The following is a 24,633-nucleotide window of genomic DNA, read 5'->3' as shown; positions in this document are numbered from 1 at the left end:
TCACCAGGGTTGCAGCAATGCATTGTGGCCCCAGCAAGAGCACCCCTCTGCTCAGTTTCTTAATCAAAGCTCAACATCAGTCTCAACTATTTCCTGAGTAGGCAACATGAAATCTTTGTTTTCAACCCAAAGGCCATGGTTCATTATGATTTGTATTCAGTGCAGTGGCTGGGAAAGGGGACTTTGCTCTGGAGAACTGGCCCAAGTAGGGAGAGATGGTGAGAGGTAGAGGAATAGGGAGATCCTAGGGCCTGCAGGACACAAGGCACTCACCACTCCTTAATGTCAGAGAAAGTGTTTGGGGGGAGCAAAAGTACAGAGAGAGCTGAATTTAGCACCTTTGTAAGGGTCAAAGTGCAAGAGACTTTGTACTGCTGGGGTTGAAACATTTAAGGAAATCAATCACACAGACCATCAAGAAGATTAGGGGATGACCAGGAGTCAAGAGGCTTCTGGAGGATCCATGAGGCAGGAAGACAACTCCATACAAGGAGAAGCTTGCTCAGGGTGCCAGGGACAAGGGTCTCTTCTGATGCCACCCCATTTCCAGGACACACTCAATGGACAAACATTTTCACAGAGGTGACAGACTCAAGCAAGTTTGGGCTCCATACTGTCTGCCTAACTCCTGATCCAAAGAGCAAACTTCAGAAAATGGGGCACTGAGAAACCCATGTAGTTCTGATCAACTCCCTAACTCCTGACCCAGATTGAAAATCCCATGAACATGTCTAGTTCTGCTTCTGCAGGCATCTGTAAAATTTCATATACAGGAAACATATGTAGGGATTTTTTTCTCATCAGTTGGCATCCTTTGTGGCTGATGTCAGAGACCTTTATGAGCTATGATCTGAAAATCATCAAGTTTATTTGCTGAAATCTAATTTCTGATCCAATGCTATTAAGAGTTATGACTCTGTGAAGATCCAAGAGTGTCATTGTTTTCTCATTCTATCCAACGAGGATGCAATGGGATTTCTTTTAAGCCAGAGGCCTAACTCTCACCACAGAACAAATCGGATGGCATTTGACCTTGGAGATTCCTTGGTTTATAAACATGTATAATTTTTTTTGCTATCTGTATGTTATCCAGATTATAATTTGTTTAGAGATGCTGGGCTTACTATGTTGCTCAGGATGACCTGAAACTGCAGAAATCATATAATCTTTCTGCCTAGGTCTCTGATAGGCAGGACCCACAGATACCTATTACAGAGCTCAGCTTACAGTCTGTGAAATTTTGGAACAACGACCTGACTGAACACATGAGAACAACAGGCAGGACTTTGGCTGTCAGGTTTCTTTATTGGCCACTTACAAATAAGAAGACACGAGACTTGCTGAGAGAACATAGGATTTTGACAGTCCACTCCCATATAATAAATATTTCCAAAGCTTCAGTTTCATCTGAAGACTGTCTGGGGCTTGGAGAAGAGGAGAGAGGATGAGAGCAGATGAAGAAAGGAAGGAAAGGGCGTTGTCCCAGGGGACAGTGAAAGAAGATTGGGGCACTTAGGGGTCACACATCTACAGTCATGGGAGCATTCACGGAGTCTCATAAAAGGTGTCCCAGCATGTTGAGGAACGAGTGACACACCAAGGGTTTGTCGTACACGCAGACCAAATGGACAATTGTAGCGGTGAGGGATGGGGATGTGACTGTCAGACTCTAACCGGGATTCTCTAAGAACGTTAGGCCGACCCCATGTACATTCAGCCCTTCACACCATCCCTCTCACAGGGTACTTCTCTTTGTAATTATCCTGAGACCCCTTTAGCTCCTGGATCTTCTTAGGCAGAGTCTTGGTCCAGAACTTCAGCCTTCTGGTCTTCAGGGCTCGGCCCACAGCAGGCTGGATGTCCAGCTTCAGGTACTGCTCATTATGGACCATCTTGGGCCAGTAGGGTAGACCCTTGCCATTGGGGTTCCTGCAGATATGCCATCCAGCAGGGAATGGTAAGGTCATGCTCATACAATTTGTGATCCCCCAGTTTGTGTCAGGGTAGTAGACTAATTGGGCCAATGGTTGAGGGGCTGATGGGGCACGTGTCCTTATACAGGGATACAGTGCCACCTGCTAGTGTCTGCTCCTTGTGGGGCAAGACTACCTGGACAATTTTGGGTCACCCTCTCAGAGGCAAAATCTAAAGAACAATACCATAGTTCCTATCAAGCCTTGCAGTGTGACCAGTAACCAATATGTACAATGTACCTAAGTGTGCCCTGGGGTGAGGAGGACTCTATCATGTGACGAGTTATCCATGCATGCAAATGAAGTCATCAACCACCAATGGAGCCCTAGATAGGGACCTACCACTGAGGAGGTTGAGGGAGGGGTGTGCTCTCACCCATGTCGTGCAAAGTTGGTCCAGTACTTCATCACTTTCCTGTTCAGCAGCTCCTCCTCCTCAGTGAAGACAGCTGTAGCTGTGGGGAAGACAGAGGTTCAGGTCCCAGCAACCCCATGCTGCTGCCTATTCGTGCTCTGCAATCACCATCCTTCCTGTAGCCTGACCTTGAACCCTAGGCCTCTTTCCCTCCCTCACCACCAAGGATCAGGGAGCCACCCACACCTCTAATTGAATGCCTCCAGGTTCAGTTCTGCTCAGTGTGTCCTCATTCCATCTAACATAGATGTGGTGGCTCAAATCCTATAAACTCATATATTTGAATGCTTGGTCCCCAGTTAGTGGAACTGTTTAGGAAGAATTAGGAGGTATGGCCTTTTTGGAGAAGGTGTATCACCGGAAATTGGCTTTGAGGTTTAAAAGTCCAGTCTGGTCCAGTTAGCTCTCTCTCTGCCTTGTGTTGTAGATCAGAATGTAAACTTTAGTTAGCTACTGTTCCAGTGCCTTGCCTGCCTGCATGCTGCTATTCTCCCATCCCTGATGTCATAGACTCTAACTAACCCTTTGAACCTCTAAGTCCCAATAAATGCTTTTCTCTATAAGCCAACTTGATCACAGTATCTCATCGCAGCAATAGAAAAGTAACTAAGGCAATAGATTATATTTGATAGGGTCCAGATTCTAATCTGAGTATAACTTTTTGAGGATGGAAAAGGTGCTTACTTGATTATGTCCTCTCCCAGAGCCTTGATTTTCTCGGCTGGACTGAGGGCTCAGTTGCCCATCAGGTACCCATCTGTGACCCCATCCAGCTCATGAAACACAAGAAAGACTCACGTTTTATGTCCAAGGGCGAGGACCCAAAAACAAAGGCAAGCTCATCGCCATGATCAACTTTCACATGGGGTGGCCTTGTATCTTTGACGTAGCTGGGCACATGACGGAATTCATAAAAGTAGACAGGGGCACGGAAGCCTAGAGGTACGGACACATGGTTACATAGTATTCTCTCACCTTAACTTTCCTGCCTAACCCTTAGTGATTAGATATGTCGGTATAAAGCTTTCTGGTGTAATAATTGTCAAGTGGCCAGAGTAAATTGGGGGCATGGAGACCTTAGAAGAGGGTTTAAGGGGAGGGGAGAGGCAGGGAGGGAAGAAGAGAAAAATGTAGAGCTCAATAAAAAATAATAATTGTCAAGTGGGTGGCCCCAGGCTGGAGCACTAGTTCCTGGAAAGCCTTTGGCTAAACAGTGACCCTGGCCTTCCCAGCTGAGTAGTTTTGACAAATCAAAATGGAGTATTGGCAACATGTTTCCTTGTCTGTATCTTGATAAGATATCACTTCCCTCTCTTACACTAGAGTGAAGAAATACTGATATAATGGTCCCGGGAGTTTGGTTCCAGAGATGTGATCCAGACATGGGTGGGGACCTGGACAGTATTAAGCTCATCTGGGACCCATGGCTCTGAGCTCCTCCCAACTAGGCCTCATCACCGATGTACTCACGTTGAAACTTTGCTACTTGGAGTGCAGGGATTACAAACATGAAGTCTGCCATCATTTCCTTGTACTGTAGCTGGAGGGTCTGGGCATCTTCAGTGTTGTTCATATACTCTTCCATTAGCAGGTCACTACACTCGGGAGGTAACAGCTACTCCAGGGAATCAGGAAGAATGAGTTTAGGCAGGTTCTTGTTTTCATAGGCAGCAGCCTCAGTGTGGAGAATGTGGCCAGGGATAAGATAAGGTATAGAGGGAAAGGTATAAGCTCTGAGGTGAGCCCTCCACAAACCACACACACACACAGATCTTTGTTTATAGGCATGCTGTCTGGAAGGATACATGGTGACTCTTTCTATTGGAGGCAGTAATAAAGGTATCTTACCATCTGTGTTGTTGTGTTCTTCAGAATAGCCGGCAGGGTCTCTCTGGTTATCTCCTTTATTATTTGATCAGTGCCCAACATCTGCATGAGAGAGAGGACAGTTTTCAGTATATGGTCAGCGGGATATGGACCAAGTTTCCTCTGCTCACCTTATGAGTCCCCAGACTTCCAGAGAATTGGAACTGAGCCTCACCATAGGGAGAAGCCAGCCATACTCATCATTGTTGACACCAATGATGCTGGGGACAGGGCGAAAATCCACAGCGGTCAACAACTCTTGGGGATGCCTGGGGAAGAACTCTCCATCCACTACAGCAGGGATGATCTTGAAGACCTGAGGGACATGCAAGGGACATGGAGGTCAATTCTGATATCCACTGAGAAACCCTAAACATTACCCCTGCCCCATTTAATTGTCTCAGGATGTTTCTCCACCCCTGACAGAGATTCTACATATATTAGGATATTTGATATTCATTTTACACACATGATTAAGAGGATGCCAAACCATGAAGCAGGGGTAATTTGTTTAGAGTAGTAAGGACTGACACTCCCACATCCCACTGACTAGGTCCTCCAAGTCACACAACTCTCCCAACCTTGTTAATAGCCAGAATCTCCTCTTCACTCTTGTTTCTCAGACAGTGCACCAGGGTCTCTGAGTCTGTAGTCTCACAACCAGATAAGCTGGCCACTTTCTGTAAAGGGATCAGGCAGGAGTTGACTCATCCTTTCAGGCAAGTAGAGGAGTTTTCCCAACCCCAGTTGGTTGGCATTGTGCCCAAATATCACATTGCACTTTGTTTGATAAAATAAAGTATGAAATTCCCATTTTGTGTTGCTCATATGTGACAGCCAGAGAGGTCATTCTACCTAAAGACTTTTAAAAATAAATTTCATGTGTTTGTTCACGAGTGTGTGTGACTTCAGGAGTGCCTTACCATGGTTTCTGTGCAAAGATTAAAGGACAACATTTAGTTGCTACTCCTCACTTCCCATCTTGTTTGAGAAATGATCTTTCATTATTTCTTCCTTTCTACAAGAGTTCATCTTATTTGTGACCTTTCAGGGATTTTCCGGTCTCTGCCTCCTATCTCATCCTATGAATACCAGGATCACACACTTGTTTCCACATGCAGCTTTTTGTGGTTTCTGGGGGAATTTGAACTCAGTCCTTATGTTTTTACCTATTGAGCCATATCTCCATCCCATACGTATTTGTTTCTGAACATGATGGACACTACAAGGTACTTATGCATGGTTATTACACCCAGCCTGTATAGAAAGAAGTGGATTCTTATCCTTGAATCTCTCAGAAAGTAATGAAAAGTCACTGTTTCCCATGCTCCTTGTTTCCCCAATTGAGAAAACTTCCAGAGTATCAGAGGGTGGAGGCTGAGGCTGCAGGGTCATCAAAGGCTGAAGTGACTCACTGTGTAGACCACCTCAGAGGTGTTAGAGATCAGGTTAGGCAGCAGGGCCACTCCACTCTCCATGATGGCTCTGTGGAAGAGTCCTTTGGACATGGGGGACACAACCTGTGAAGACACACTTGTGCCACCCGCAGACTCTCCAAAGATGGTGACAAGATAAGGGTTGCCTCCAAAGTGGGCGATGTTCTTCCTGACCCAGCGCAGCGCAGCCACTTGGTCCAGGTAGCCCCAGTTGCCTCTGGCGTGCTCATCTCCAGTGCTGTGAAGACGCAGAGAAGGAATCACAGGGCTGTCTTGTTGTAATAGGAACGGCAGGGCTGCGTCCTGGCACCCGGCCGCCCGCATGGCTTTACCTGAAATAATTACACGGAAACTGTATTCTTTTAAACACTGCCTGGCCCATTAGTTCCAGCCTCTTATTGGTTAGCTCTTACATATTGATCTAACCCATTTCTAATATTCTGTGTAGCTCCATGAGCTGGCTTACCAGGGAAGATCTTAACCTGCGTCTGTCTGGAGTGGGAGAATCATGGCGACTCACTCACTCGGCTTCTTTCTCCCAGCATTCTGTCTGTTTACTCCACCCACCTAAGGGCTGGCCTATAAATGGGCCAAGGCAGTTTCTTTATTAAATGAAAGTAACTCCTCCATCACTGTCTTATTTCCTTTCATTCCCTACTGCACAGTGCAGTCAGTCCCAGACTCACCTGAAGAATCCCAGAACACCCAGGCGGTACTGGATAGTGACCACCACCACATTCTCCTTGGCTGACAGCATGGATCCATCATATGCAGAAGCCACACCCGCAACCAGTGCACCACCATGGATCCACACCATTACCTGTGGAAATCAAGTCAGATGCCAGGAGGTTCCCACCCAGCTCAAGCTCCACTTGGGGTGTCTTCTACTGTACCTAATGCTTTGTCTCAGTGTACTTAGACACACAGACAAAACTCCTCAGGACATCCTCACCTGGACCACAGACCCATCAGGATACTTGCTAGTCTCTCTGCTTCTCTAAGGACCCAAGCCTGAATTAATGACTCTAAATCTGGAGTAATAACATCTCCTACTCTCAGACGTCTATGAAATAGAATGAAAAGGGGTATATTCATGGGTGACTTTCCTGATTATTAACAAAAAATCATTGGCACATAGCTGGTCATGGTGATGTATATCTAATATCAGAGCTCTGGGACCAGGTAGGCTGCCTGTGGACCTTCCCCACTCTCTGTTCCCCCAGACCCAATTCTCAGGGTCACCCCTAGCACTGCAACAGACCCTCTCCTCCCAGCATTCCCAGTGAACACACCAGCTGAGCAGGCAGAAGACTTTCTAAAAATCCAGAGAGGAAACAGAAATTAAGTATCGAAACACCCACCAAACAAAGAGAAACCCAGAAACCAACACCTAGACCCAAATACCTAGATGACAGCATAAGAACACAATAAATAACAACCAGGACAATGTGTCTCCAACAGAGCCCAGCTATCCTACCACAGCAGGTTCTAAATATTCCAACAGAGCTGAAAAAAAGACCTTAATATGAAGATGAAAGAGGTCCTGAGAGAGCAAATGAATAAACCCCTTAAAGAAAGTGAAAATATAAACAATTGAAGGAAAAAAATAAAATTGTTTGATACCTGAAAATGGATATAGAAACAATAAAGAAAACACGAACTGAGGGAATCCTGGAAGTGAAAAGTTTAGGAATGTGAGCAGGAACTACAGAGTCAAACTTCACCAACAGAATACAAGAGATAGGAAGAGAGAATCTCAGACTTTGAAGATACGATAGAAGAAATGGATACATTGGCCAAAGAAAATGTTAAATCTGAAAAATTCCTGACACAAAATATCCAAGAAATCTGGGACACTGTGAAAAGAGCAAATGTATAAATAATAGGAATAGAGAAAGGCGAAGAATACCAAAATAGGTCAAAGATCTAGAGAATATCTTTTTTTTTAAATTTGCTTATTTATTTATTATGTATATAATATTCTGTCTATACATATATGCCTGCAGGCCAGAAGAGGGCACCAGACCTCATTACAGATGGTTGTGAGCCACCATGTGGTTGCTGGGAATTGAACTCAGGACCTTTGGAAGACGAGGCAATGCTCTTAACCACTGAGACATCTCTCCAGCCCTAGAGAATATCTTTAACAAAACCATGGAAGAAAATTTTCCTAACTTAAAGAAGGAAATGCCTATATAGGTACAAAAGGCATACAGAATACCAAATAGATTGGACTAGAAAAGTACCTTCACCACATCATGATCAAAACATTAAACATACAGAGCAAAGGGAGAATATTAAAAGCTTCAAGGGAGAAGACCAGCTAACATATAAGGCAGACCTATTAGACTTACACCTGATTTCTCAATGGAGACTCTAAAAGACAGAAAGTCTTGGACAGATGTGCTGCAGACTCTAAGAGACCACAGGTGCCAGTCAAGATTACTATACCCAGCAAAGCTTTCAATCACCTTAAGACATTCCATGATAAAATCAAATTTAAATAATATCTAGATGCAAATCAGCCCTACAGAAGGTACTAGAAGGAAAACTCTAAACCAAGGTTAATTACACACATGGAAACATTGGAAATAAATAATCTCACACTGGCAAAACCAAAAGAATGGAAGTACAAACATACCACCACCACCACCAACAACAACAACAGCAAAATAACAAAAATTAACAATCATTGATCATTGATATCTCTCAATATCAATCGACTCAATTCCCCAATAAAAAGACACAGTTAACAGAATGGTTACAAACATAGAATCAATCCTTCTGCTCATACAAGAAATATACCTTAATATCAGGGTAAAGGGTCAGAAAAAGATATTCTAATCAAACAAACCTAACAATCAATCTGGTGTAGGCATTTTAATATCTAATAAAATTAATCAAAAGAGGTGTGGAAGGATACTACATATTAACCACAAGAAAAAATACACCAAGATGACATTTCAATTCTTAACATCTATCCCAAACACAAGAGCACCTATTTTTGTAAAAGAAACACTATTAGACCTTAAATCACATATTGACCCTCACACACTGATAGTGGGAGACTTCAATACCCCATTTTCACCAATGGACAGGTCATCCAGACAGAAACTAAACAGAGAAATACTAGAGCTATCTGACTTTGTCAGCCAAATTAATCTAACAGACATTTACAGAACATTCCACCCAAATGCAAAAGAATATACCTTCTTCTCAGCACCTCACAGAAAATTTTCAAAATTGAGCATGTATTTGTCGACAAAGCAAGTCTCAACATATAACAAGAAAATTGAGGCAATTCCCTTCATCCTATCAGACAACTGCAAACTAAAGCAGGACATCAGCAAGAATAGAAACAACAGAAAGCTTACAAACTCACAGAAACTGAGCAACCTTTTACTGAATGAAAAATGGGTCAAGACAAAAATAAAGAAAGAAATTAAAGGCTTTCTAGAATTCATGAAAATGAATACACAGCTCACCCAAACTTATGGGACACAATGAAGATGGTGCTAAAAGGAAAGTTTATAATATTAAGTGTCTACATTAAAAAAGCTGGAGATTGCTCATACTAGCAACTTAACAGCACACCTGAAAGTTCTAGAACAAAAAGAAGTAAGCGCCCCTAAGAGGAAAAGAGAGCAGGAAAGACCCAATCTGCAGAAATCAATAAAATACAAAGAGAACAGTACAAAGAATCAATGAAACAAATAGTTGGTTTTTTGAGAAAATCAACAAAATAGACAAACTTTATCCAAACTAACTAAAAGACGGAGCAAGAATATCCAAATTAATAAAATCAGAATAACCAAATTAATAAAAGTGAAAAGGGGGGCATAACAACACACACCAAGGAAATCCTGAGACTCATAAGGATATTCGTTCAAAACATGTACTTCACTAAATTAGAAAATCTAAAAGAGGGAGGACCTTGGACTTCCCGCAAGACAGGGAATTTGGACTGCTCTTCAGTATCGAGAGGGAGGGGGAATGGAGTGGGGGGAGGGGGAGAGGAGGGGAGAGAGGGGGAGGGAAGTGGGGGGAGGGGGCAATGTGTGGGAGGAGGGGGAGGGAAATGGGAAACGCGGAGGAGGCGGAAATTTTAATTAAAAAAGAATAAAATTAAAAAAAAGAAAATCTAAAAGAAATTGATAATTTTCTCAATAAGTATCACTTACCAAAGTTAAATCATGATCAGATAAACAATTTAAGTATTCCTATAACCCCCAGTAAAATAGAAGTAGTCATTAAAAATTTCCCAACTTAAAAAAAAAAAAAAGCCCAGGCCAGATGGTTTTTATCATAGAATTTTACCAGACTTTTAAAGAAGACTTAATATATGAGAGAGGATCTATTTTCAATTAAAAAATTACCATATCTTTGGAGGCAGAGATCAAAGATCTCTGTGAGTTTGAGGCCAGACTTGTCTACATAGTGAGTTCTAGGCCAGCCAGGGTTATAGAGAGAGACCCTTTCTCAAAACAAGAGAAAAATTCTTGGCACAATGGATAGTCCATGCCAATAAATTTGCAAGAGCTCAGGATTTAGCTCTCAGGCCTCTGGTAGGTAGTGTGAAACCTGAGTTGATCAAGGAGCCATAGCCACTGACTTCCCAGAGTCTTTAGGTCTCTGTGTCCCATACCTAGGGTTTAGTTGTGTACCATGGCAGAGAAGCCTTTCTGGACACCTGACAGGGAAGGCTTCTCATGAGGGTCTCACATTGATTTTGCCCCTTTTTAGTCATCCCGAAGAAATGCCCACCCCCAGATCTGAGTATGGCTTCCACTCACAGGCAGTTTGGAGCCCTCACGGGCATGAGCTGGTGTGTAGATGTTGAGATACAGGCAGTCCTCAGATGTTGAGATGGGAGGCATGCTCCGTTTCATCATTGCCTGACTTTCTGCAACCGCTGTTTCAGAATTCTGTAGACACCTGGGGACAATGACCGTTATTCTAAGAGATGTGCAGTATTAAAAACAGACTCTTAGTTCATATTTGCTCTCAGCCACCAAAACCCCTATTTCTGGCCCCATGATGCCCTGATAACATGGGATCCTACTCCAAAATCTCTTCCAACTAAGGTAAAGGTCAGAGACTGGGAAAACCGGTATGGAGCTCAAACTTCTCGTGAGGATCCCAGATGGGTCTTTGGATCCCAGTCTTCCTGATGATGGGATATTGATATTTCCATGAACTTCTGTAAAAACTATTGGTGTGTGTAATGACACCATTTCACTTTGTACTCTCCAAGGCCTGGGTATTGGGTCCTGAACCCATATAGATGCTGCATTGATAAACATGGTGGTGGGAAATCTGTCACCTCATATCCAGACTCTCAAGGAACTGCCTCTTGGCCAATGGTACCTGGACACCTATAGGTTGGTACGGTGATTGTGGAGGGTGATTTGCTAAGGAACCATCATCACTTTGGCCTTTCTCTGGCATCTGCAACATATCCCCATCACAGAGAGAATGCAGTGGAGGGCTGGAGATGGAGAAAGCACTGTAGTCTGGCTCAGGTTCTGAGCTCCTGCCCATTTCAGGACCTGACATTTTCTGGGTCTCAGGAAGACTTACCTGGCTGGGTAGGTGGTCCCATCCCTCACACCACTCCATGGTTCAGGAGGCTTAGGAGGTGCAAATCTCAGGTCTCCAAGAGGTGGCTTGGCAAAGGGAATTCCCAGGAAGATGTAGACTCCCTCTTTGGTGTCATTCAAGTGGATGAGACTCCCCTGCACCTGTCCCGTGTGGGTAGTCCTGATGGGGTTGGCTGAGTCTTCACCTGTAAGTGACATGCGATATCAAGGTTGGGTTTGCCCAACCATCTACCTCCACACTATGACTGTTACTTCTTTCTTGCTAGCCTCAATTCATCCTTTTCCACGTACCCACCTGCCTGGCAACTTGTCTCCACAGCACCATGTTCCAGTGTGGAAGAATTTGGCAGACCTGCCATTTTCCATAAAAAGCAAAACTCTTCTATACCTGATAAACATGGATTGTATGTTCGATGTTACTTGGTGTGGGTAACAAGTAGCCAAAGCAGCAGCCACTCTCATTGACTGGAGGGCAATTTGCCAACTTCTTTCCAGTGCTGAAAACTCACTAATATATCCGGGGACATGCTCTCTACGGGACACTATGCCACATGCCATAACTGTCCATATAGATCACTGAGGACATGGGCCACTAGAATCTGTCATTGCTACAGCAACAGGCAAAACCTGCTGAAATGGATTTGCTAAGAGTCAGGCTACAGCCAGGATGCTTCACCCCCCAAGAAAAGCTCTCCATAAAATCCCACATATTGGAGTGAGTGTACTTTCAGTCAGGAGGCAGGAAAACATCCCAGAAAGGGATGTGACAAATATGTTAAAGATAAAAAACTATGCATACACTTTCCTTTTTCATTTTAAAATAAAACAATTGAAGTTTATTAAGCAGAGATTCTTTTTTTCTCTTTTTTTCTTGGTTTTTCTAAATAAGGTTTCTTGGTGTAAAAGCTCTGACTGTCCTGGAACTTGTTTTGTAGACTAGGTTGGTCTCGAGCTCACAGAGATTCACCTGCCTCTACCTCCTGAGTGCTGGGATTATAGGCGTGCACCTTCCCTCAGCTAAGTAGAGATTCTGATTTTATGTGGCATGTGGGAAAGGATATCACATCTCTCATTACACGTGCAGCCTTCTCAAGAGTTACTGTGTCTTTATAACAGCTGTACATGCAAAAGCTCCTTTTTTGTATGAAAAGTAAAAAAAAAAATAGCAGAAAATTACCCTGTAATTAAATCAACTAATGTCACCTATGTCATATTTAAAACCAAAAGTCACCATTGATGGGATTGCCATCTGACCATTTATGTGATACTTTAAATTCCTGATTTTGCTATGGTAAGCATTGCTGACCAAGTTTACTTCCAGATGTCCTCCTCCTCCTGATTATTACTGATGCTGAAATTGCTGTGGTATTCTGTTTTAAAATTTCTACATTTACCACCCCACCAGACAGGTTCTTGCCGTGTAGCCCAGGCTGGCTTGCAGCTGAAAAGCCTTCCACTTTCTCTGCTTCATCTACAACACCATTTACAGGTGTGTGTCATTACACCAGCTCACTCCTATCTTATCTTGATGTCCCATGGATGAGCCTGGCCTGGGTGGTTCACAACTCTGTGCCCTCTTATAGTTATCAGTGATTCTGAACCCAGGATCCAAAGAAGAATGTTCAAGTAAGCCCCTGGTGACATCTCAGAACCTGGACAATAGCAGGGAAGAGTCCCAGTGTGAAGTCATTATGGCCTCCTTAGGGTAAATCTGATTGAGGAGGACTGGCAGGAGGTCAGAATGACTCAGGCTTGAACACTTTTTGGCAGGAGGCCTCAGGGTTGCACACTGACCCCAGGCACAGTACCCTCCTGGCTCACCTATTCATAAATCTGAAGACTTTCTGGCAGACAGGGAGCACATGCCCTTTGCCTCGGACTCCAAGTTGTACCTTTTCCAAAGGTCAGAAAATAGAAAAGGGAATTCGAGCCTCTCAGTTGGGCAACTGTTGTAGGGCTGGAGAACTGTATGACTGAGGGCCAGGAAAATTTCCCAGGATTGTTTGGAGTATACCCTGATGCTTCTCTGTCCGAGAGAGTGACCCATTTGGATGTCAATGCTAGTAGGAATATGTAATTAAGTTTATTATTAACCCATGGGTCAGCAAGAGCTCCAGTCACAGAAAGGGGACATGGCCCGTCTGTCCCTCTGTCCCCAATACTCTTCCTTCTGACTTTCAGGCGCAGGGCTTGGCAGAATAGCCTTCTGTGCCATTGAGTCCTCAGACATCACCGACTCTCTGGGCTACAGGGGCCACTTTCCTCTCTGTCATCTCTACCTGCTCCTCCTCCCTTGCTACCTTCCCTACCACAGCCTCAGCCTCTGCCTCTGCCAAAACTGGAAACTCTGGCCCCCACCACCCATGTAAGGAGTCTCACCCTGCACATGGAGAAGAAACAGAAGTGCATAGGCTCCAGCAATCAGCCAACCACGACGTTTGCAGGACGGCATGATCAGCTCTGAGGACTGAGTCTGTGCAGATATGGGATACACTGAGTGCAGGAAGCAGAATATGTGAGCTCTGCCTAGACAGTTATTTGAACCCCAAGATTTATAGGCGGGAGCTTGGTGGGCGGGGCAAAGTTGCAGGAGAGCTGTGACTAAGCAGAACTGATAGTAACCGGGGTTCAGCAGGTGGGGCAAACGCTCTTCTGTGATATATATTCCTTTTTTGGTGTTATTGCAAGGCACAACATAGCTTCAGAAGCTAATTATTCTGATAACAGCAATTGTCACCTCAAACCTAGGGTCACCATGTTTGCTGTCCAGTGTAGGTGTGGGACAGAGAGCAAGGAACAGAAAGCTATGAAAGCCATAGTTGCTTTTCTAAGGAGGTGTGTACTGTGAGGTTCCCACAGATGCACGGAATGAATACTTGAGAGTTGTCCTCTTGATAAAGGAAGAGCAGGAGCAAGTCCAGGGTGCCTTCAACACACCCTTACTCCCAAGCTTCATGCTTTCTCAAGTCATAATTCCCAAAGTCTGCATTCAGTCTGTCCTCCCTTGCAGTGGTGATCTTTTTTTTTATTGTTTTCATTGAGCTATATATTATTCTCCACTCTCCTCTTTTACTCCCCTCTACCCTTCTAACCTCTCTTGTGACCCCCATGCTCCAAATTTACTCAGAAGATCTTGTTTTGCTTACCTTCCTATATAGATCCATGTATGTTCTCTTAGGGAGGGTCCTCTTTGTTGTCCAGTTTCTCTGGGGTTATGGCCTGTAGGCTGGTTTTTCTTTTCTTTATGTCTAAAAATCACTTATGAGTGAATACATATTATATTTGTCTTTCTGGGTCTGGTTTACAATACTCAATATGTTTTTTTTCTAGATCCATCCATTTGCCTACAAATTTCAAGATGTCATTTTTTTTTTACCTCCGTGTAGTATTCCATTGTGTAAATGAGCCACATTTTTTTTTTTATCCATTCTTCAGTTGAGAGGCATCTAGGTTGTTCCCAGGTTCTGGTTATTACAACTGATGCTGCTATGAACATAGTTGAGCACATGTCCTTGTGGTATGATTGAGTGTCTTTTGGGTATACACCCAAAAGCGGTATTGCTGGGTCTTGAGGAAAGTTGTTTCCTAATTTTCTGAGAAATCGCCATACTGATTTCCAAAGCATCTGTACAATTTTGCACTCCCAACAACAATGAAGGAGTGTTCCCCTTATCTCACAACCTCTCCAGCATAAGTTGTCATCAGTGTTTTTGATCTTGGTCATTTTGACAGGTGTAAGATGGAATCTCAGAGTTGTTATGATTTGCATTTCTCTGATGGCTAAGGATGTTGAGCATTTTCTTAAGTGTCTTTTAGCCCTTTGGGATTTGTCTGTGAAGAGTTCTCTGTTTAGGTCTGTACTTCATTTTTTAATTGAATTATTTGTTCTTTTGATGTCAAGTTTCTTGAGTGAGTTCATTGTATATTTTGGAGATAAGACCTCTGTCTGATGTGGGGTTGGTGAAGATCTTTTCCCATTCTGTAGGCTATCCTTTTTGTCTTATTGACCATGTCCTTTGCTTTACAGAAGCTTCTCAGTTTCAGGAGGTCTCATTTATTAATTGTTGCTCTCAGTGTCTGTGCTACTGGGGTTATATTTAGGAAGTGATCTCCTGTGTCAATGCATTCAAGTGTACTTCCCACTTTCTCTTCTATGAGGTTCAGTATGGCTGTTTTTATGTTAAGGTCTTTGATCCATTTGGACTTGAGTTTTGCATGGCGATAGATATGGGTCTATTTGTATTCTTCTGCATGTTGATATCCGGTTATGCCAGCACCATTTGTTGAATATGCTTTTTTCCATTTTATATTTTTAGTTTCTTTTTCAAAAATCAGGTATTCAAAGGTGTGTGGATTTATATCCAGGGCTTCAGTTAGATTCCAATGGTCCTCCTGTCCGTTTTTATGCCAATACCAGGCTGTTTTCAACACTGTAGCTCTATAGTAGAGTTTGAAGTCAGGGATTGTGATGCCTCCAGAAGTTATTTTGTTGTACAGGATTGTTTTGTCTCTCCTGGGTTCTTTGTTCTCCATATGAAGTTGAGTATTATTCTTTTGTGGTCTGTGGAGAATTTTGCTGGACATTGCATTGAATCTGTAGATTGCTTTTGATAGGAATGCCATTTTTACTATGTTAATTCACACGGGAGATCTTTCCATTTTCTGGTGTCTTCTTCAATTTCCTTCTTCAAGGTTTTAAAGTTCTTGTCATATAGAGCTTTCACTTGTATGGTTAGTGTTACCTCAAGGTATTTTATGTTGCTTGTGGCTATTGTGAATGGTGATGTTTCTCTGATTTCTTTTTTGGCCCGTTTATCATCTGTTACAGTGGTGACCTTAAGTCTATACATACCCCTTCCGGTGAAGCCATGACTGTTTCAGTTAGACTCACTGCAACTCTGACAACTTACTTTTTTTTTAATTACACACTGTTTTTTATGGTTATCGATGAGATTTTATATGCTATAAAGTTAATGATCTCACAAATTGCTTTTCTGTTCATAAATGGATATCATAAAAGTAAGTATATAACACTAAGCATCTCTGTAGTCAATCAAATGATTAACTTTTTATGGTTCTATAAAATCATGACCATATTATCTAATACACATGATTACATTGTGTACGAAAAGCCACATGTGCTTTCCTCGCTCCCCTTCTTCTTAAAAAGAAATATAACACACTTATGTTTTATTATGACATTTCATACATGTATGTAGTGTTTATAATCACATTCTCTCCCAATATCTTCTCTTGCCTTCTTCCTATTCTCATCAATGATCCCTTCCCTCCCAATAGTCTGCTTTCCATTTGTAAATGTTTTCATTTTAATTTTTAAATTTTATATGTAAGGTTTTACCTACATACATGTATAATGCATTTTGTGTGTTCCTGGTGCCCACAGAGGCCAAAAAAGAGTTGGATCCCCTGGAACTAAAGTTATGGTTATGAGCTGCCATGAGGTCGAATGGAACTCAGGTTCTCTGCGAGAGCTGCAAGTGCTGTTAATCACTGAGCCACCTCTCTAGCCCCTATTTCACCTCCAGTCTCTCTCTCTCTCTCTCTCTCTCTCTCTCTCTCTCTCTCTCTCTCTCTCTCTCTCTTCCCTTCTTACCCCTGTCCCCAGTTCATTTATTTAGGCAGATGTGACATACTTTGTTCATCAGCACATGAACCACAGGCAGATGCTAGTAGGTACCCAGGGAAATGGTGGCACATTAGGGCTCCAGAAGCAGGCAGACAGGCTTACAGACAGGTGACCCATACAGTTGGGTTGGTGAAGACATAGACACCCAGCTGTGGCTTCAATTGATCAGAAAATCAGCCCCTTTAAATATTCAAGAAAAAGTCTTTACCCATCTTAATAATGTCTCTACCATAACTAGTAAATATTTGGTCTTTTTTATGGGTGGCTTGTGGGTGAAATTAGTCCCCCAGTCCTGACCAGTATTACCTCAAAAGGCAGTGTTCTGATGTTCCTGGGGCATGTCAGGCAGGACTGGGTAACCTAAAGGAGATTTCTGAGAAGGGACAAATCTTCAGTTAATTGTGAGAGGCGATTAGGGGCAGTAGCCCCTATGGAATTCGTTATGGAGGGTTGTTAAAATGGTAAATCCTTTCCAGGTAAAATTATTTTCCACCCTAAACAAACCAACCTTGATATGAGGTTGCTCCCTCTTTGGATAATTTTTCTTTTTTTTCTCAGAAGAGAAAGGAGGAGGTAGATGGGCAAGGCAAAAAGGATCAAAGAGAGGTTTATGACTGGGAATTTAGTTTTCCTGTCAACCTTAGGATTCCCTAGACTAATAATGACAGAATTAAATTCTTGGTGCCCTTGGCAATGGAGGACATCTGCCCACTGGGAACAAAAGGTAGCCTGCAACAACTTCAAAAGCCGGGTGGTGGTAGCACACACCTTTAATCCTGACACTTGGGTGGCAGAGGCAGACTGCTCTTTGCGAGTTCGAGGCCAGCCTAATCTATAGAGCAAGTTCCAGGACAGCCAGGGATATACAATGAGATCTGTCTCAACAACAACAAAGAAATCAAGGTACAATTAATTCTCGATGAGTCCTTGGCGGTTAGGACTCCTCTCCTAACAGGTTGAGAAACATTACTCTAAGATATTGTTTTATTTACCCCTGAGCATCCCTCGGCCCTACAACTTCTTTAAAGGTTAAACACACTTGACTTATGACTCAGTGACTCAGCACTAGGTCTGAACTCCAAAAATCTAATGTGATCATGTGAAGCCATGTTTGTAAATATCCGTAAGTATTTATTAAAAACAGCCGAGCCTGGATGGCTAGGGTAAAATGCACATGACTACCTGAGTGTAGATCCCCTACATCCATAGACACCGTGGCCTGCATCTCTAACCCCAGTGGTGAGGTGTAGGCACAGGTGGACCAGGGGCTCTAGTTGGCTACCAAAAAGCTTAACAGCAAGATCCAGGTTCCGTCAGAAACTTCATATAAAATAATAAGGTGGGAAGTGATTAGAGATCCCATCCTGGCATCAATCTCTTGTCTTTACATGTACCTATAAATAAAGGAGAAGATATCTGCACACGATTGTACATAAGTACCCCCCCCCCCACAGAGAGAGTCAGAGAAAGAGAGAAACAAAGAACTACCTCACTTTATCTTGAAAGCCCAATCTTATAAAACCGGTACTCAGAAGGCCAAGGCTGGTCATTATGAATTCAGAACCAACCTGGTCTTCAAAGAAATCCTTAATACATATGTATATTGGTATATACACAAATAAACCTGTAAACAAACAAAACCAAGCCAAGTCAAAACAAACAATCACTTAGTTATGCATCAGCTGAGCATGTGTATAAAGCATTAGATGTGCGTACAAGCAGTGACATGCTGTGATAAAAGAGAGTGAAGGGTGAGCAAGTGACTTAGTAGGTGAAGGCACTCGCCACCTGGACACCACCTGAGTCTGATACCTGAAACTCACATGGCAGAAGGAGAGCCAACTCCTGTATGTTGTCCTTCATAGACACACGCCATATAAGTACAAGAATTTCTTAAGGAAACAAAAACATTGTGTGAAATGACAAGGCCAGTAATAAAGCATGCCTTTCATATGGGATCCAAGGCAAGGGCTCCCTCCTATAGTAGCAAAAGTAACTGCATGGTTGCTGTGTTGGTTTGAATAAAAATTGTCCCCAAAGGCCCATAGGAGGTGATACTATTAGGAAGTGTGGCCTTATTGGAGTATGTGTGCCCTTGTTGGAGAAAGTGTGCAACTGGGGTGGGCTTTGAGGTTTCAGAAGCTCAAGTCAGGCCTAGTGGTTCACTGTGTCTTCCTGCTGCCTGTGGATCCAGATGTAGAACTCTCAGCTGCCTCTCCAGCACCATGTCTGCCTGTGTGCACCATGCTTCCCGCCAAGATGATAACGGACTAAACCTCTGAACTGTAAGCCTGTTCCAATAAAACATTTTCCTTTATGAGAGTTGCTGTGGTCATGGTGTCTCTTCACAGCAATAGAGACCCTAACTAAGACGGTTGCTTTGAAGCAGGGTTTGGGGCCATGAGACTGCAAAAGGCGCCCGGAAAGCCTTGGAAGTGAAAGAAACATTGTAAGCTTGATGTGGTGGTTGCACATTGTAAGTTGATCAGACTAATTAAGGGGTTCACCTGAAAAAAACTTTCTTGTTTATTTTTGAGACAGGGCTGGAGTCTGAAATGTCCCTCATGGTTGCATGTACGAGCACTTGATTACCAGCAGGTGGCGCTGTGCTGAGAAGTTCTCCAGAAGAAAGACTGCATCCTGAGTGCAGCCATGATGTACACAGGTGCCCCAGGCTCCCACCACTTCAGACGGGAGCTGGGACAGGTGCTGCTGCTCTGCTTTCCATGCCGCGATGGACCATGTGCCCCCAACCATGAGCCCCCTTTATTTTCTTTTTGGTGTTTTGGTACAGTGATAGAAAAATTAACCAGCACAGTCTCTCTGGAGCTGAGGTTGACCTTGAACTTGCTGTGCAACTCAGGCTGTCCTTGAATGTATCATCCACCTACTTTGTTCCCACTAATATAACAGTTATAGGTGTGTCCCGCTACACCTAACTAAGAGATTAATTTAATTGACTGTAGATTATTGCATATCTGGGGAACATTGGGGCTCAGTGATAGAGCCTGATCTGTTCAAGTTCTTTTATATTCTATTGGGCAGTAGTTAGGTGTTGGGGCACTGCTGTTGGCAGGGAATAACTCAGCTCTCATGGGCCTCAGGGGTGTGGATTGTAATAAACAGGTCACCTTCATGTGTTTGCTTCTTCAACACTTGGTTTCTCTTCTGCTCTCCACCATGCTGTGAGGCGGCCTAGTAGTGCTTCCTCATGTGAATGGTAGGAGCCACCTTGGAGTTTGGTCTCCCAAATTGTGAGCTAGAAGAAACTCTTCAAAAGTTTCAGCTTCACATTTTTATAGCAACAGAAGATGAGCAAGCAGAGTGTTACAAAAAGACTCATTTTTAGTTGTGTATGTGCATATCTCTGTGTGTGCGCGAGTGCCCATGGGGGCAGAATCAAGGAATGGATCTCCTGGAGCTGGAGTCGCAGGCAGCTGTGTGAGCCCGCTAACTAGGGGCTCAGATTGGAACCTGCTGCCTCCAGAGCAGCAGCAAGTACGTGCATCTGCTTGCTGAGCCTTCTCTCTAGCCCTTAATGATTAGGCCATGGGATCGTGTTTCCTCATCGGTTATGTGAGGACACAGCGAGGGGTGACCTCTCAGAACCAGAGACCACAACCTCACTGGAAGTGAGGCTTGCTGTACCATGACCAGGGCTCCTAGCCTCCAGACTTGGGAGCAATAAACTCTGTGTAAGTCAGACAGTGAAGGGTTCACGCCTGGCAGCAGCTGAAATGAGCTAGGACACTGGACGTCTCGTGTCTGGTTTTGCTTCTGGACAACTAGAAGATATAAAAGCGTGGATGACTGAGTGAGAGATGGGCAAGGGGTCCTGTCATTCTGAATTGGGGAATGCTCTCAAAAGGACAACCCTAGGGAAAGAGGGCCAAGAGGGGCAGAAAAAGGAGTGAGAAAGTGGGAAAAATAGAGGCGAGGAAGGGACCTGGACCAGGGAGAGTGTGGAGGAAGGCAAGCATCCTTGGGGAGTATATCTGTTCACAGCTTCCTAGGGAAACTGACGGTGTGTACGACAAGAGCAGGTTCCTGGAAGACTTGATAGCAAATTCCATGCAGGGTGTGCATTGTGAGTGTTGGCTAAAGGAGGAATGAACGGGGAGATGAAGGACGGTGTAAGTGTTGGAGCTGTCTTAGCCCTGGGTGGGCATGCGGATGACTCAGCCTTACCCCGGCTGCACTCGAGTCCTCATCTCTGACAGAGGGCACCAGTATTCTATGCACTTCCTGATTACAGATTCATGTCTGAAAATGTTCGTAACAGCTTTGTCAGAGGTTACAAAAAAAAATCTAGGCTTGGTGTTGCTTTTCTCCAATTCCAGTGGTTAGAAGGTAGAGGCATAGGATGGAGTTTAAGGTCAGCTTGGACTGACATAGTAAAATCCATCTTGGAAAAAAGAGCTGAGAAACGGAAGCCACTCAGAGGTGCAGTTCATGATGATAATGGACTGAACCTCTGAAACTGCAAGCAAGCCACCCCAGTTAAAGAGCTGCTGTGGTCACGGTGTAAAGCCCAGCTAAGACAGGCACTTTCCCTCACTGTCACCTGTCCCCTCTACTAGTCTACTCCTCCATTGGCCCTTACCACCAACCTTCTCAGGCTCTGACTCTCAGACCTCACCTCCCTCTTGTGGAGTCTTAGCACAGGCACAGAGGTGGAGAAGCAGGAGCCTACAGGCCACAACATTCAGGAAACGGTTACAGTGGCATGATTACTCCCGAGGTCTGAGTCTGTGTTGTTGCAATGGATACACCATGTTTCCCAACAGGAAGATGTTTTAGGCCTTGTCCACTCAGGAATTTGTACCCACAGAGGTGTAGGGAAGAAGCTCGTTGGGAGAAGGACAAAGTGGTAGCTGCAGGGGAGCTGCGCTGTTAGACAGAGGAGAACCAGTATTTAGCAGGTGGTGGAGGCCATATCTGTTGGGTTCGCTCACTCTTTGGTTCCCTGGGAAGCCACAGCATGGCCTCTGGAGCCATTCCGGATACCAGAAACCCATACCCTCAACCTAGAGTCACCATGTTTGTGATCCCCAGATTCACAGATCAAATGTTGCTTTTGTAATGGAGAGCAGAGAGCAGAAAGCTGTGACTGAGATTCTGGATTCTCTAAAGAGGTGTGTGTTGAGTGTTCAGATGGAGAAGGGGCAGGCGTTTGATTATTTGATTTAGGCATTAGAGCCTGGGGATGACTTGAGTGCATCCTCCGGGGTTTGGCATTGTTGTCTTTTCTTTATCATTTGATTTGGCCGGGCGGTGGTGGCGCACGCCTTTAATCCCAGCACTCGGGAGGCAGAGGCAGGCGGATCTCTGTGAGTTTGAGACCAACCTGGTCTACAGAGCTAGTTCCAGGACAGGCTCCAAAACCACAGAGAAACCCTGTCTCGAAAAAAAAAAAAAAAAAAAAAAAGTCATTTGATTCTACAAATTTTTAAATTTCCCTCTTGATTTCACTCAAGAAAGTGTAACCATCAGTCAGTAGCGTGTTGTTTATCCCTACCAAACTATATGTCTTCTATAGTTTCTCTTACTGTGGATTTAGACTCTTATCCTATTGTGATCAAATAGATGTAAATATTTCAATTTTCCTGTATTTCTTAAAACTTCTTGTGTGTCCTAATACGTAACCTGTTTTGTAGAAAATTCTCACGGGCTTCCAAGAACGCACATTTTGTAGTGTTTAATGGGGCGTTTTGTGGGTGTCTATGAACTCCACTAGATCTGTGATATCTTTAATGTGGATGTTACTCTGTTTTTGTGGGGCACTTTTAAAAGTGCTTTTCCCCCATCCATTTTTTACTTTATACCGTGGCTAGTGTGGTGGCAACTCCTACTGAGAACGAGTTTGTAGTCACTTATCCTCCTGACAAATATTTTTAGGCCTGGTTGGTTTCAACACCAGAACTCTCTGGACTCTGAGAGCTTATGATAAAGCTGAGATAGTGAGCCATGAACAGGAGTTTCAGAATCCCAGAGAACCCTATCAGGATTCACCAATGAGTTCAGGGTCAGGAGATCCCTCTTGGCTAGGAAAGATTTCATGGATGGAACTGGATGGGTGACTACTTTAGACAGCCAGCAATGCTACCTGAGAATCTGGATCCATCTCTCTAGTCTTCAAAAATATACAGTACTCAGAGCCTGGCAAAAAGGCCTTCCTTCTCAGGGCTTTTCTGAATGTTTCCACTGACATGGTACAACCATGGCTATGCCTGACTCCATCAGCAAGGCAGTGTCTCCCTTCAAATTGTCTGTGCTCCCAGTCCTGTCCTGGGCAGATGTTCTCTCTTCCCTCAACTTCTCCACTGAGGGAACAGTGGGCCTATGGCAGACAGACTGTCCCAGCTCTTCTAAAACCAAAGACATAGAGCTAGATTCTTAATCTTTGGCAGCAGGAGCCCAGTACTGAGCTCAGGCAAGAGTGGGAGAATCTGGCACGAGCCCTCCTGGAGTGTATCCTTCTCTGCCCATGGTGTCCAGAATGGACAATGTGACCCCAAAGTTGCTCTTCCTTGCACTGGTTTTTTAAAAAGGGGTCGTTTGCCAACCTGGGAAAACTTGACTTGTTAGGCAAGCTGATCAGAAATAAGGGGGTATGGCATGTCAGGATCTCTAGCACAAAGGATCTGGGCTCTTGATGACAGAGAGAAAATGTTTTGGGACAGTTTAGGTAGATTGAGCAGAATTTGGCACCCTTGTGTAATGACATAAAGTAAAAGAGAGGGCATTTATTAGAAAGGCCAAAATGTTTAGTAGCAGCAAAGAGGTAAGAATGGAAGTTATGTCTATGGACAATCAAGGGGGAGAGGGTTATCACAGGGAACAGGAGGTTTCAGGGGAGCTGTGGAAGTCAGAAGGACACCCCCATATGTGGGCATGTGCTCAGAGAGACAGGGGACAGAATATGTATAGACCTTCTGGCACCCCCGCCCTGCTATTAGGACTCACCCCATAGACAAACACCTTCACAGATGCTTCATCTGTACCAATGTGGGAGTTACCATGTCTACAGGACTCCTGGAAATCAGCAGGCACACAGTATGCAACCTAGTTCTTCTGAACATATATCCCCTCCCCCACACACATGTGCCACACACATACATGCACACACTCCCAGACTTGAGGAGATAATAGATACCAAATCCTACATCTAATACAAAATTGTGCCACTAACTACTTTGGGATGGAAACAAATGAATGAGGTTGGGTGATGGGAAGGGGAAGAAAAAAAAGAAATTGATATATACAAATGAACAAATTATCTTAGAATAAGTTGTAGGCGATATTTTATTTAAAAATACAATTTGTAGAGTCACTTTTAGTTGTTTTCAGATTCAAAGACTAAATTGGAAACATTTGTGTGCCATGTTTTGAAAGTGTCTATGAGTCATATTTCTATATTGAAACTTAGGCTCCAATATGATGATGTAGTTAGGCCTATTGGAGGCCTGGGTCATAAGAACTACTAATTATCCCATCACACACAAGGTCTTGTCTTTGGGTCAGAGAGCTAGTCAACAAAATACAGCATACCTGTTGGTATCTTATCCTTGGACTTCAAGGTCTCTAAAAGTATGAACTTGATGAGAGAGGGCACATGCTTTTGATACAGCCCACAGTATGATATGAGTTCCTTTAAAAACCCATAACAACATTCTCCAAAGCTTCTTCACTTAAA

The 24,633-nt window shown here is 43.7% G+C and overlaps 1 protein-coding gene across 1 annotated transcript; it reads right to left on the bottom strand.

Moving 5' to 3' along the window:
• Nucleotides 1-1,721: 1,721 nt before the first annotated feature.
• LOC130863949 (acylcarnitine hydrolase-like) lies at nt 1,722-13,742 on the bottom strand. The gene is made up of 12 exons (XM_057754274.1): nt 13,670-13,742; nt 11,271-11,475; nt 10,484-10,625; nt 6,377-6,510; nt 5,670-5,928; nt 4,836-4,934; nt 4,430-4,570; nt 4,237-4,317; nt 3,859-4,003; nt 3,187-3,324; nt 2,350-2,422; nt 1,722-1,929 (listed from the first exon to the last, which is right to left on the bottom strand). Exons 1-12 carry the CDS (start codon nt 13,740-13,742, stop codon nt 1,722-1,724), a joined length of 1,698 nt encoding a protein of 565 aa, XP_057610257.1.
• Nucleotides 13,743-24,633: the final 10,891 nt, after the last annotated feature.

This window comes from Chionomys nivalis, chromosome 21, assembly GCF_950005125.1.
Source record: "Chionomys nivalis chromosome 21, mChiNiv1.1, whole genome shotgun sequence".
In the NCBI taxonomy this organism is placed as follows: domain Eukaryota; kingdom Metazoa; phylum Chordata; class Mammalia; order Rodentia; family Cricetidae; genus Chionomys; species Chionomys nivalis.
The sequence above is the reverse complement of the archived record's forward strand: the minus strand, read 5'-3'. Positions and strand labels throughout refer to the sequence as shown.

Excerpts from the sequence above, each read along its gene's own strand:
- LOC130863949 (XM_057754274.1), bottom strand. The coding sequence starts at position 13,742 with ATGCCGTCCTGCAAACGTCGTGGTTGGCTGATTGCTGGAGCCTATGCA. Across the intron at positions 11,476-13,669 it reads GTTTCTTCTCCATGTGCAGG|GTGAAGACTCAGCCAACCCC; the intron begins GTGAGACTCCTT and ends TGTCACTTACAG. Across the intron at positions 4,571-4,835 it reads AGATTCTGGCTATTAACAAG|GTCTTCAAGATCATCCCTGC; the intron begins GTTGGGAGAGTT and ends CATGTCCCTCAG.